At 31.9% G+C, this 12,820-nt stretch overlaps 1 protein-coding gene across 10 annotated transcripts in view; it reads right to left on the minus strand.

Annotated features, from left to right (window-relative positions):
- Positions 1-4,442: 4,442 nt before the first annotated feature.
- The window catches only part of LOC132258177 (polypyrimidine tract-binding protein 2), a 203,115-nt gene continuing 194,737 nt past the window's right edge, over positions 4,443-12,820 (minus strand). For all 10 annotated transcript variants that reach the window (XM_059755321.1, XM_059755325.1, XM_059755322.1 and 7 more), the window contains 3 exons: positions 12,188-12,404; positions 10,800-10,877; positions 4,443-10,735 (listed from right to left, as the gene is read on the minus strand). In XM_059755321.1, coding sequence (XP_059611304.1) covers positions 10,603-10,735; positions 10,800-10,877; positions 12,188-12,404 — 428 coding nt within the window. In that variant the 3' untranslated portion in view covers positions 4,443-10,602. The remainder of the gene's footprint in view (positions 10,736-10,799; positions 10,878-12,187; positions 12,405-12,820) is intronic.

Below are 12,820 nucleotides of genomic sequence, written 5' to 3' on the forward strand. Positions count from 1 at the left end.
ATAATCCTATAATTGGCAAATTTTTCTGTTGAATAGACAATGTTTTGTTTCCGTTTCTTTAATAATTATATTTACATATTATACACTGTCTTCAGAGATTAAAATCTAACTAAAGTACGATAGATATTGGATATTGTAAGGAAAATGTTGCTTTTATTGTTTGTTTAGTGACAGGATTGGTAGAGAAATTAGGTGGAGTAATTAGTATGAGTGTGCTTATGAGTGAGTAGAGAACCAAAAAGACACAAACTTACAGGGTGTAGACGATCATCTCAAGAAATTCACTGCTAAACTACCTCTTTCAGTTGATAATCATCTACAAAGACATATTTTACGTATAACAACAATTAAGACGTTGACAGCATTTGATTTTGCCTTAGTAAATAGCTACAAGATGACTTCATTTGAAGTTCATCTGAGCTTTCCATTGAGTTTCACACCTTGCAAATATTTAGATCTTTTTGATGTGATTGAAGACACAATGACCACTTTGTTTCCAATGTCTTGTTCACCAATAAACCACTCAATATGCAAGTGGTGTGTAACGAAGAACTCAACATGGTTATTGAAGACAGCCAGAGCAAATTGCTCTACGAAAATCATCTGCAAGAAATCAATATTCTCTTCTCACACCCAATTTTCACTCTCGCTAAACTATCAAGTTGTTTTCCACACTGCACACCTTTTCGTGCAGAATTGTTCAATATCCCATTTCCTTCCCATTTATTGTATCAGCATCATCGACTATAAAGGAGCACAAGAATTCTGGGAGAATGAATGACTCGGAATTAGGAAGCTCTTGTCAATGAGACTATTGAATTACGGAGAGAGAGAATACTCTCTCTCTATATGTATGTTCGTATGCAAATTGCTATTGGAAATGTTTGCACATGAGTTCTTCGTTTAGTCCAGAATTTGTGAAAACACTTCGTATTTGGGTCATTGATTTTCCCCATACGAATTTCCATATAGTGTTTCCGGAAAGGATAGTTTCTCTTTTGGGTTTAAGGTTATGCATATTTCAATAAGCAATTCGGGATTTTCAATATTATATACACTCTGTAGTCAGAAAGTTGAGAATTAAGTGCTCAAGAAACCATTCTAGATTAAAGATTAAAGTCATAGACATTTGTTCATTCATTAATCAAGCCTTTCATCGTTGGTTGAACTACACTAAGATGCAGCTTATTGAAATGTTCTGATGGAAAGTAGGAAGCAATAATAGCTTTAAATTTGCATCATTGATGGGCGTTGTGTCTTCAGTTGTTTAACGAAAAACACCTTCTAATGTACTCAAAACATACTCTCTAATTTCGCTGCAATGAATATTTTCGCGAGAAGCACTTGTCGGGATGAAATGAGCGCCAATTGGTGTATAAATACTGAATGGAGTGTTGAATAATGCAAAGGTGAGAAGATCAAAACGGCATCATTGAGAGCAAGGGAGTCGAGAAGATGGTCTTGAGAAGTTTTCTTTCCATCTGGCGATGGTGCTTCTGACTCTGAATCAAAATTCACCAGCAAATGTGCGTGAAGAATGGCCAGAATTTATGTGATTGAGTGAATATTTGTCCCTGTTTCTCCACTCAAACATTTTCCACTTGATTGCGTGATAAGCTATAGTGAAATAGATATATTGTTGATCGTTTGGCGACATTGATTGTGACGTAGAATTTGTACATTTACACACATATATATATATTACATTCATCATGAAAATTGTCGACAATGTTTCACACTTTTTTTTATTTCTAATAATAACAAAATTGTAATGAATAAAATATTCAGTGTCAATTTTTGCAAGAATAACATTTTTTAGAGGAATAAATTAAAGCTCAAACGATAATGAAAAATCAGGGAAAAGCACACTTTTTGGAAATCTTTTACGGTGTATTTCTCTTTTTCGTGACTGTGCACAATTTTCCCCATTTTTTTTTCTATTTAAATCTGAACTGCTCTGACCGACTGAATTATTTAGTTTAAATATGATTAAATCATAATTCATGAAGGGGTATTTGAAAGGACAATGAATACGATGATTAGTTGAATAAAATGAAGCATCTGTTGAGTTTTCTTATGGCAACTTTGAAGTATAATGATATATTATTATAAAGAAAAAAAAACCAATGAAGACGAAGTAAAGGGCAACACTTATTAAAACTGATGATAATATGTAATTAATCCTGGGCTTGTTGGTATATCACTGTTTCATATCGTAATGAAGAAACTTATATAATAGTTATATGTATAATGCACAATATACAAGATGGAGCATTTGAGGTGAATATTTTAAATGAATTATTATGAAGAGAAAGATTCAAAAGATCCAGTGGATAAGATGAAAAGTTTTTTCCGCATGAGAGAAGGTTGAGTAATTGATTTATTTCATTGAATTGACTCTTAATATAGAGAGGAAAATTGTCCAATTTTGGATGCATATTTATCACACTGTACTATACACACATTTTACATGTATAGATTAATGAGAAGGAAAAGAATTCCCTAAAGAAATATCCTCCAGTCTTCTAAAAAAGGGATAATAATAACGAGATGAAATTCAAGAATTGATTTCAATTATGATTTTACGTCAAAAGATCATCAGTTTCCTTTGTCGGCATGAAAATTGAACAAGAAGAGAAAAAAATATCATAAAAATCATCAAACATTTCTCAACTTATTTTTTCCATTTTCTCCTTTTAGTGTCATTAAAACTTCATGAGTAGATTTGAAGAAAATAAGATACAACAAATCAGAAGCTTTCTCTCTCCCTTTTATATTTCCAAAAAAAAATATGGAAAATCGCTTTTCAACTGAAATATTTAAGACAAAAAAATATACATAAAAATATATAATAATAAAATGTTGCATATCACTTACACAATTTTATACTTCAATGATGTATTATGATATACTAAAAATCTGATTAGCGTTGGACGTAATATAATAAAAAAAAACAGAACATTTTCTTTAGATAAAAAAATCGAAGAACAAGAAAGAAAAGCATTTGATGACTTTGCAAAAGTCATCAGAGAATCAGATTTTACGATATCCATCAAACACATATTTCGGAATTAAGAGAAAAAACTACTATAATTTGCATATTTTATCTTATTTTGCATCTCTTTACTCTCTATCTGAACTCTCATTCAAAACTCTATCTTTTCATTTGGAATCATAAAAGTTAAAAAAAAAATACGCAGAAATGAATTGCAATTAAATGAAGGAAAAGAAATTTTAAGCGCGTGTAAAATAATTTTTACAATGTAATTTAAATACTAAGAAGTAATTAGTGGCAATTTGCTTTAAAAAAGAAAGAAAGAAAGAAAAAAACAAAGTTCATGATTAAAAGAAAATTTAAGAAAAAATGGACAAAGAGATGAAAATATATCACAATTGATTTAACGAATCAAGAGAGAAGAAGTAAGTTAATTTAACAATTGTATTATGTACTCAAGAGTAGTGGTTTATATAATTAAAAGAAAGTGAGAAAAAAAATGAATATTATAGTCATAAAAAAATGGAATTAAAAAGAAAAATAAAAAAATAAAGATGGAAAGAAAATATGATTCAATTGCAATAATTATTGAAATGAAGATGGAAAAAAAACTAATAAGCTAATTTACAAATGATTTAATGATTAACAACAATCTTATAGTGAAAATATTTAATTGAAAATATATAGTGAAGGAAAGATATGAAATATACGATGCCCCTGAACTATAGTGAAGAAAAGAACTCGATGTCTCCGTGTGTCCTTCTTCTGTTACTGCAAATTTTACCACCATCATCATCTTTTTCCAAATATTTTTCCTCAAGTTGCAGAACACCGAGTGAAGTTAGCAAGAGAGAATTCCACTCAGAGTGAAAATTTCATTTAATCGCATAATGTCATGTTTTTTCCACATTTTGTAATCGTTTTTCTCAACGACACGACGTCATCCATTCTATTTAAGAGACAAATTCATCTTATAGGCAAAGAAAGGAATAAATTCAAAGTAAAATGAGTATTGAAGGACCTTATGACATTCAGATGAAGAATGAGTATTAAAGAATAAACTAAAAAAAAGGCATTGGATACAGTGTTAGAAGGATATGAATACTCTGATTTACTACTGCCACAAAAAGTGAATAGAATTATGAATTAAAAATAAAATAAATAGAAATTCTTTGGGCGAAAATAAACGATGTTAAACAATAATAATAAAAATGATGCGTTTTATTTACTATGAATCCAAGATTCCTCCAAACACAAACAGCTCATCGACAAACTTTCATCGATTTTGCGTCTCGGATAAACCAAATTCTGTTCCTGAAACGGTGAGATTTGAGAACCCCCAACTCTTAAGTTAAGAGCATCCAAGAGTAAGCGAATGGTGAAAAGGAAATCCTCAGCAGCTCACTTATCTTCAGTTCAAATGGATTTGGATAAATGATAAAAAGAGTCTTGTTCTTAATAAATTTTACACATTTTATTATAAAACGACAAAATTTTTAAATGCGACTGGATCTTTTCTCATTAAATATATTTTCCTCGAAAAGTACAGAAAGATTTTCTCACACACAATCACAAGATAGATCTCATTTACTCATGATCCTCAACATCACTTTCCCTCGTCATAATGTTGTCCTTAACAGATTCTTGTAACGAAAGGAAATTGACATTCATAGTGTTGTTTTTTTTCTATGAGGCGGAGTTCTTTCTGTACTTTTGTATTCTTTGAATTTTTTTTTCATCATTTTTCTTCTTCAATATAGTAAAATGTATAATAATAATAATATTTAATAATTAATGAGTAATCTGACAATTCATTTCTCTATAATTTTTCTTCTCTTTCATTTTGTCTTCGATAACAATTCAAAATTCCATTGTTTCACTAAATTTTTTTGTGGTCTCTCATTTTTTTCTCTTTGTTCCTTCTCTATCTGAAAAATTGATTTTCTCTTAGCCTTTTTTTTCTTCCTAAAAACACTTTTGTGACCTTTCATTGAGTTGTTGTTGTTCAAAGTCTTCCAAAGGTTTGTCTTTACCACGTCTCTGATTTTTTTCTGTTTTTGTTTTTGGTACATTTTGAAAGAGAATGCAACAATTTGATTTTATTCTTCATTTTGCTTTCATTGAGAAATTCTTTTAACCACTAATTGAGAATGAAAGTAGCGTAGCAGAATCGTTAAAATGATGAAAAAAAGAGTATAAAATTATGATAAAAATATAATGAAGATTTATCAGAGATAACAAAATTAGGCCTTAAAGATTTTCTTCTTCTTTTTTTTTATTCTTTTCAATGTTTGTTTCCATTTTCGCGATGTTTGTCGCAATTTTCATTTTTTCTTTCGTTCCGTTTTTTTTCGTAAAATTTTGTGTATTTTTGTCTTCTCTATTCAATATTTGATACTAAATATTTGTATTTTTTTCCATTCCTTTTACATTAGATTAATATTTCACTTTTTTTCCATTATTTGCTCTCGATTTTTTTCGCCTTATTTCATATTTGTTTTTCTTGCTTCACTGTTCATTACTTTTATTCATTTCATTTATAATAATAATGATAATTCATAATGATAATGTAGTCATAGGTATGTCATAGGTAAGATTAAAATTAGCGCTAAATATAGATAATTTATATGTAAGATGTAAGTTTTTGTATAGTTATTAAGAGATTATAGCAATATAATTTATTTATTTACTCCTCCTTAAATTGTTTCCTTCTCTTCTCCGCAGTTTTTTTCTTCCTTCCATTGTCCTCTTGTTCGACAGAGTGTATCCTTTTTTGTATAGATTTTCTTTTAGTCAGTACAACTTCTATTGATTAATTCGCTCTTTCACATGTATTTTTTTTCCTTCCAGTTCAAAATATTGACGCGCATTGATACACATTTTTTTTGTGTGTATTTCTTGATCATCACTTTAAAGATAGGATTACTTTTTACTTCATGACTTTTCTTTATTCATTTACCATAAATTTTTTTTCTTTATTTATAATAATAATAATATATATAATTCTCACTGGGTTTTCCTTTCATCTTTTAAAAGTATCTTCCTCACTATTCTGCGTTTTTTTACAGTATTTTCTGACATTATCTAAAATGAATCCATTTTGTCCTCAACTTTGACTACGTTTTACTTAGTCATTCCCTCATTTTCTTGTCATCTCTCTCTTTTTTACCTCACAATAAATTCATTTTTTTTTAGTACTTTATCTTGATACACATATACAATAATAATTCTGATAAATAATTGGTCATTTCATCATGTTTTTCTCATCTATTTCATTATTCAATTGTCACGGTACAATTTTCTTTTCCATAATATTTTTAAGCTTATCTATAATATTGAAGTATATATTGATTCTTTTCACATATCCTGTCTCACTAACTATCTGAAGAAATACTCTCAGTTGAAAGTTATTCTGTGATGAAGAATACGTTGGTAAAAATGTGTGTGTGTGTTTTCTTTTCCACTGTTCAGAAATGATAAAAGTTTCGGAGGCAAACGCTATCAATGCATTTTGTTCTTCCTTATTTACCTGTATTCAGTTTAATTTTTTCTTATTTTTCTTCCTTAAACTCTTGTGTTAATTCCCTTTTGCAAGTTATTTTTTTTTCTTATCTCAAATTTCACACCCACGAAAATCGCTCACTCGTCGCTCGCGCATTGCGAAATCATAAATTATAACATTCTCAAGAAATACTTTTTTTTCTCTCCTTAGCTTTTAGAGCATATTTTGTCAAGACGCTCGACTCTCAAATGTGGGCTTTGCGCTAATCTAAACTGTCTTTTAGCCTTTCACTATTCCGTCAATCTCCTATTAATTATCTCTAATTTTATCATACACTTTCCTCGCATTCATGTGATTTTTACGCACTTCTTTGTCCTCATCTTCTCATCCTGCACGATCATCTTCAATATGTTTATATAAATTTAAATATTCTCCATATATATTCAATATAAGAACATTGTGCCCTTTTATATATCTTTCTTCTCTTCATTAAAATACTTCTTTTCAATATGTTAGATATGATGTTTGCTAATCCAAAAATAAACAATTTTCTTCATCTCTGATTTAATATCTTTCTTTTTTTGCACATTTTTTTCTCTCTCTCTGTAAAGATATCTCTCTTTTTTCTTCTTCTATTTAAGCCTTTGATTAATTTTCACGTGATATTTTTACTCACTCACAATCTTGTGTATTTTTTCCTCATTTTTTTTTTCTTCCTATTGTGCGTCACTTTAAATAATGACTCTTTTATCCCGCTTCTCAGCCATCCTGTTATTTAGCGAAAGTTTCGTCCACAAAAATACTTTGAAGGATTTTCTTTCGGGTTAGAAGAGATTTTTCCTATCAGAGAAGGTTTCTTGAAGAAGTTATAAAGAGAATCGGAGTGTTGATCAAATTTATCCTTGCTTACACACAATAAAATTTTACTTTTAAATTCATTTCATCATGTCAATCATTTTTGCTTTGAAGTCTACACCACGCGCTTTCGCTTCTCTCTCTCTCTCTCTTTTATCTGTCTCACGATCCCGAATACAATATACAATAGCTAAGTTTTACAATTTCTCTAGAATCTACAGGTGATAATTCATAAATACCTCTTTCTGATTTACTGTTTATTACCTATAAATTTCTTCTATGCCTTTCGCTATAAAATCAATTTTTATTCTCTCTCTCAGTTTCTCTTTGATTTCAACCTGTGGCAGATGGACTTGCGCCAAACCACCGAAAAATCAATTAACAGGATAAATGATACCTATTGTGACCCCAATCACTGTATAAAATCCACAAGTAATATCCAATCGCTTTATCAACTCTGCTCCTTATGATTCTTCTTCTTCTCTTCATTTTTTTTTCTCGAAAAAGTGTTTAGAATTGACTCATTTGGCGGTGCTCACATATTGTGAAACACAATTTATAGTTCCTTATACTTGTCCTAAATGGTAAACCCTCCAAATATATTTCTATACATCTAAAAATTACACTTTTGTCATGTCAATAGTATTTTCTCTACATTACAGTCCAGTGGCAAAAGTGCTCTCTTGCCAGAGACATTTTCTGTGTGTGTGAATATTCAAATCTCTAGTCGCTTTTCGTGGGAATTTTCAGAGGATCCTCGATAGTTGCTTACACTCTCTTTCCGTCTACAATACTCGCTATAACATCAATTTCTAGTGACTCGATACACTACGAAACTCAGTGAAATTCAGGTGAAGTGATAAGACTTTGAACTGAACGGGAAAAAACATCGAAGGTTGGGGCTTGAATGCGCGCTTTTAACATTAATTCTCGCTTTTTTCTGTTACCATCTTCTTTGTTAAAATTACAATGATTGTCGGTCTTGATCACAGATTAAAACAAAGATATTTTTTCACCAATGCACGAACAAAGACAAATATCGAGAATTATATTACGCCAAAGATATGAAGAGGGATAAATTCATTTTCCCTGGTGTGAAACTTTGCAAAACAAGAGGATAATTTGGCTACAAGACAATTGGCCAATTCTCTGTATATATATTTATACTTTTCTGACCATGAGGAAAGAACTCTAGAAGAGAAAAAACAGTGAGAAGCAGATTGGATGAGATTTGAGCATTTGCTTCTCTCCTCTGGCACTTCGCAGCATGCCTTCTGGGGCGCTGAACTTCTGCAGTTGTGCCACAATTGATGGGGGGAAACAAAGGCTTTATGCGTCTGCATAATTGCTAAAGTAGCTCAAAGGAATTGCATTTCAACGTGTGATGACGGCAAATAAATCTTCTTTTTGCTGCTCGGGAGGGGATAAACTTAACAATAATTTGTGTTACTTTAACAATAATTACTCCTTTTGACTACTTAAACATTTAATATAATTTAATGTTTTTTTTTTTCTTCAATACGCCTAGCTTACTCCACTTTTCACTAAATATTATCTTAATAATTAGCTTCACTCTAAGAACTTATAAAGATGCCTTTCATCGCGTCATTTGCATTTCTCTCTATGCACTCACACTTACCGATTATTTCTACACAAGTTTTCTTGTCATGCTTTTACACTGTCTGATGCTTAAACACTCAGTTATAGTTTTTTTTTCACTATAATTTCTCTCTGGTATTTATTGATATACTGTCTTAAACGGATAATTTTTTCCTTGTAAAATGATCCACTTCTCATGCTGATTGTCAATGAAAGTAATGCCAAGGGGTTTTTCTTATCATTCCCCCGCTGATTCCTTCACTTCACAAGATATTTTAATATTGTTTTATCAATTCTTTTTTTATTTAAATCCCCAATCTAGCTAAAATTTTTACTTCTGAAATCACGTTTTTTCGTGTATATTTTTTTTTTTGTAAAAGTGAGGATTTTATGATATATATATATCCGTCATTATCCATTCCCAATTCTTAAAATTATTCATTTTTTTTAATGTATTTCATTTAAAGATATTATTATTAAATCACCATGTTTTAAATTTCATCATTTACACCATTTTCTCAATTATTTTCTTACAATATTTATCTCAATTTTTTTTTAGTTTCAAATATAAGCTCAACGCATCTACATAATATTTCACCTCTAACTTTGTTCATTTCTCATTAAATTTACTTGTTTTTTTTTTTAATAGGTAGGTATATTTTTTTTAAGTTGAAAGTGTATGTATTTATTTTGTTATTTAATTTAGTTCTGTCTAATGATTTCCATCTCCTCAGATTTCTCACATTTCCTGCTACTTTGCAATGTCTTATGCACTTTTTCTCTTATTAAATTCATAATTCAACTCCTCTTAAACTGCCCTTGATCATTGTTTTTTGTGTCTCTTCAACTTGGCTTCTGAGTTGTTTGCACTATTTCTGTAACTGCCTTAGTTAATGTCTTGCAAACAGTTTCACTTAACTTCTATACAATTTATATGGTTTTGTTGTTGTTTTTTTTAAAGCATACAAAAACTAACAATAAAAAACTAAACTTATCTCACTAATCAAAGGTAGATCGTATTGGAAAATCATGTCATAACATCGTTCAGAGGGAGGTTTTTTGTAAAATTAAAAAATATAATATTTCTTCATCTTCTTCCATTTTTTCTTTTAACATTATTCAGGAGAAATACTGTGTCATATCATTCATAAAAATGTCAGTTTAAATAACACTTGACTGTCGAACGTGAAAATAAAACTCCTAAAATCTTACTGGGCCTTAAAAACTGCACATGTAAATCTCTTCCTTTTCATCTTGTATTCAGATCTTATGCTTTCTTCATTTCATCCAACAAAGGATTTCTATTTCCTTGCGCAAATAAAGAATTATTCCTAGAAGTAATCCCCAAATGGAAAGGAAGAGAGTGTAAAATATACTAAGAAAAAAAATAAAACATAAAAGTATAGACATAGAACAATAAGACGTAATATATAAGAATCTCAGTGAATTCATTCCAAAGAGTCCAAATTGCTACTGCATACATAAGTGAGCAATTCCGTGTTTTGCCAATTTTTCAATTCTGTATTCGCTGCATCTTTGAGATTTCCTCAATTCTCCTTCCGCCCCTGCAAGCGCTGCGATCTGGCTATTGGGCGCGCCCTTTTGATGCTTCCACCGCAGCTGAATACACACAACTTCCCAGTCGCACAGCTTAAATGTTTGACTTGGAGAAGCTCACACGGAGATGATTTGACTCTGACAATTGATAATTGTGCATTTTGATGAGTGCCAGAACTGCTTCTTCCACGGAAGCCAGTTGAAGTAAAGCCATTTTGCGGTCCTTCCTGTTGGTGGAAGAAGAGGAATAAGTTCGTTTAGAACATAAGATTGAATTTGAAGGAAACTCACGGGAAAAATTTAAACGCCTTAACATCGAAGTTATTTTTAACGAACGCATCACGAATATCCTCCTCAGCTATTGTAGACCTAAAAATAAACACACAAGAAAAATAGTTAGTACTTTAGAAAGATAACTTTATCTAACTTGTTTCTCTCGAGAGAGTCAATTTCAGATGAAAAGAGTCCACAAATTTATGTATTCATTTTGGCAAAATTGATCTGCCTGAAAGAAAATCCAACTGTTTGTTTAGCGGAAAACATGATGGCAAACAGACACCTAAAGGTAAAATTATCCGTCGACAGGTGGGTTGGGAAGCAAAAAATGGATTTCCTCAAGTTTGCGACCCGCAACAAGTTAATAAGACAAATAATTCCAAAATGAAAACTTTTTGATGTTTCGCGTGCCGAGATAATTTTTCACCATGGAAAAGTCTCTTCTGTAACTTTATCGCCACAGCGTGGATTCGATTTCTTTTGTGGAGTGAAAATCTACGATGTTTCGTGATTGACAAGAAGATAAACATCGTGAAACGGAAGCTACAACTTCAATCGCAATTTTCACAGATAAATTCTGGTGCTTTCGCTAAACTCCATTTATGGATTCTATAGACATTTCGTCTCTTTCCCTTGATTTTCATCTTATTCTACTCTTGTCTACTTTTCGCCCCCCCCCCCCCCAAAAGCCGTGAATTGAGGGAAAATAATATTTGGATCGTCATCGCAACTAAAGACTAAAAAGGTAAGGGATTAAAATCATCACAGTCATGAGATGATTGTGTGTACAAAGGAAATTGAGTGCTGTGAGAAACTGTGGGCATTGAGAAGCAAAACCACACGGTAATCTTCTAAAAAGTAGAGTCAAAAGCTTTTTACAATCGACGATTCATCCGATGTATGAATAATATTTTAAATCATCCCCTCTTTTTTTCCCACAATTCTCATCCCTTCAACCTCCTCTCCGTGCGTATCACGTTTAAGGGTTGTAAAACATCTTCACGTGCAGCGTGGCGAGAGAGAGAGAAAAAAACTGTGAATAAGGGTTGAAAAACATCGGTATCATTTATCCTCAATCTTTGACGCTCTCAGACACTTTGCATACAGTTCGCACACCCACTTCATCACGAGCGGATACTGAGTAATTCAATGGAGAGCACATAAATATTTCATTGGTTGCAATAAATAAGCGATGCACACATTTTTACTGCAATGTTTGGATACACTTTCATCGATCTCCCCACAAAAGTGAGGGTGTGAAGTCGCACAGCAAACACTGGGGGGTGACTTTGTGAACAAATTTCACAGTGGATCTCTTGAATTCTTGACCAATTATCAGAGGCGAGATTGACGTAAGAAATTATATGAAATATTCTCATTGAGTATGTCAAGATAACACTTACGGAATGTTACTCAAATGCAGTGTCGCCGATGGCGGATAAATGTTCTGGTAGTTTTTACTGCCTGGCTTCTTGAAGCGATGCAGAGGATTCTGAGAGTAGTCGCGCGTTAATCCAGCATCTGGTTGACCCTCTTTTGGCAATTGAACAGCTTGATGCTTGCTGGCCATCACACGAATCGACTTTCCCCACAGTCGCAACTTATCCAAGTGGTTCATTGCTGGAAGAAAAACCCAAATACAGCAATTAAGCCAATATATTAGAGAATTGTTTCAGCTTTTTGTAGGCTTCCACAGACATCTGTACACAACTCTGGGTGCATCGGGGAAACATCCCCCCCGGACGGGGTTTGGGAAGTAAGAGCAAGAATGAACAGAGGAGAGTTGCCCGTTGGAGGAAAAAAAAGGGAAATGTGTTATTCTTCCTCTACAATAAGCTCTCAAGCCAGATAACAAATGGATTCTATTGATTTTATCGCTGTTCGACGTGTGCTGTAACATATGCAGACACACATTCCGCTCCAATGCATATCTGAGACTTGTTTGAGTGCCATCACAACCCCGAAGACACACTGGATTCAATGGGAGACGGTGAGCATTTGCAGGGATATTTGATTGGATATAAGTTGAGAGTGTC

Source organism: Phlebotomus argentipes, unplaced genomic scaffold, assembly GCF_947086385.1.
Source record: "Phlebotomus argentipes unplaced genomic scaffold, Phlebotomus argentipes genome assembly scaffold_4, whole genome shotgun sequence".
Lineage (NCBI taxonomy): Eukaryota > Metazoa > Arthropoda > Insecta > Diptera > Psychodidae > Phlebotomus > Phlebotomus argentipes.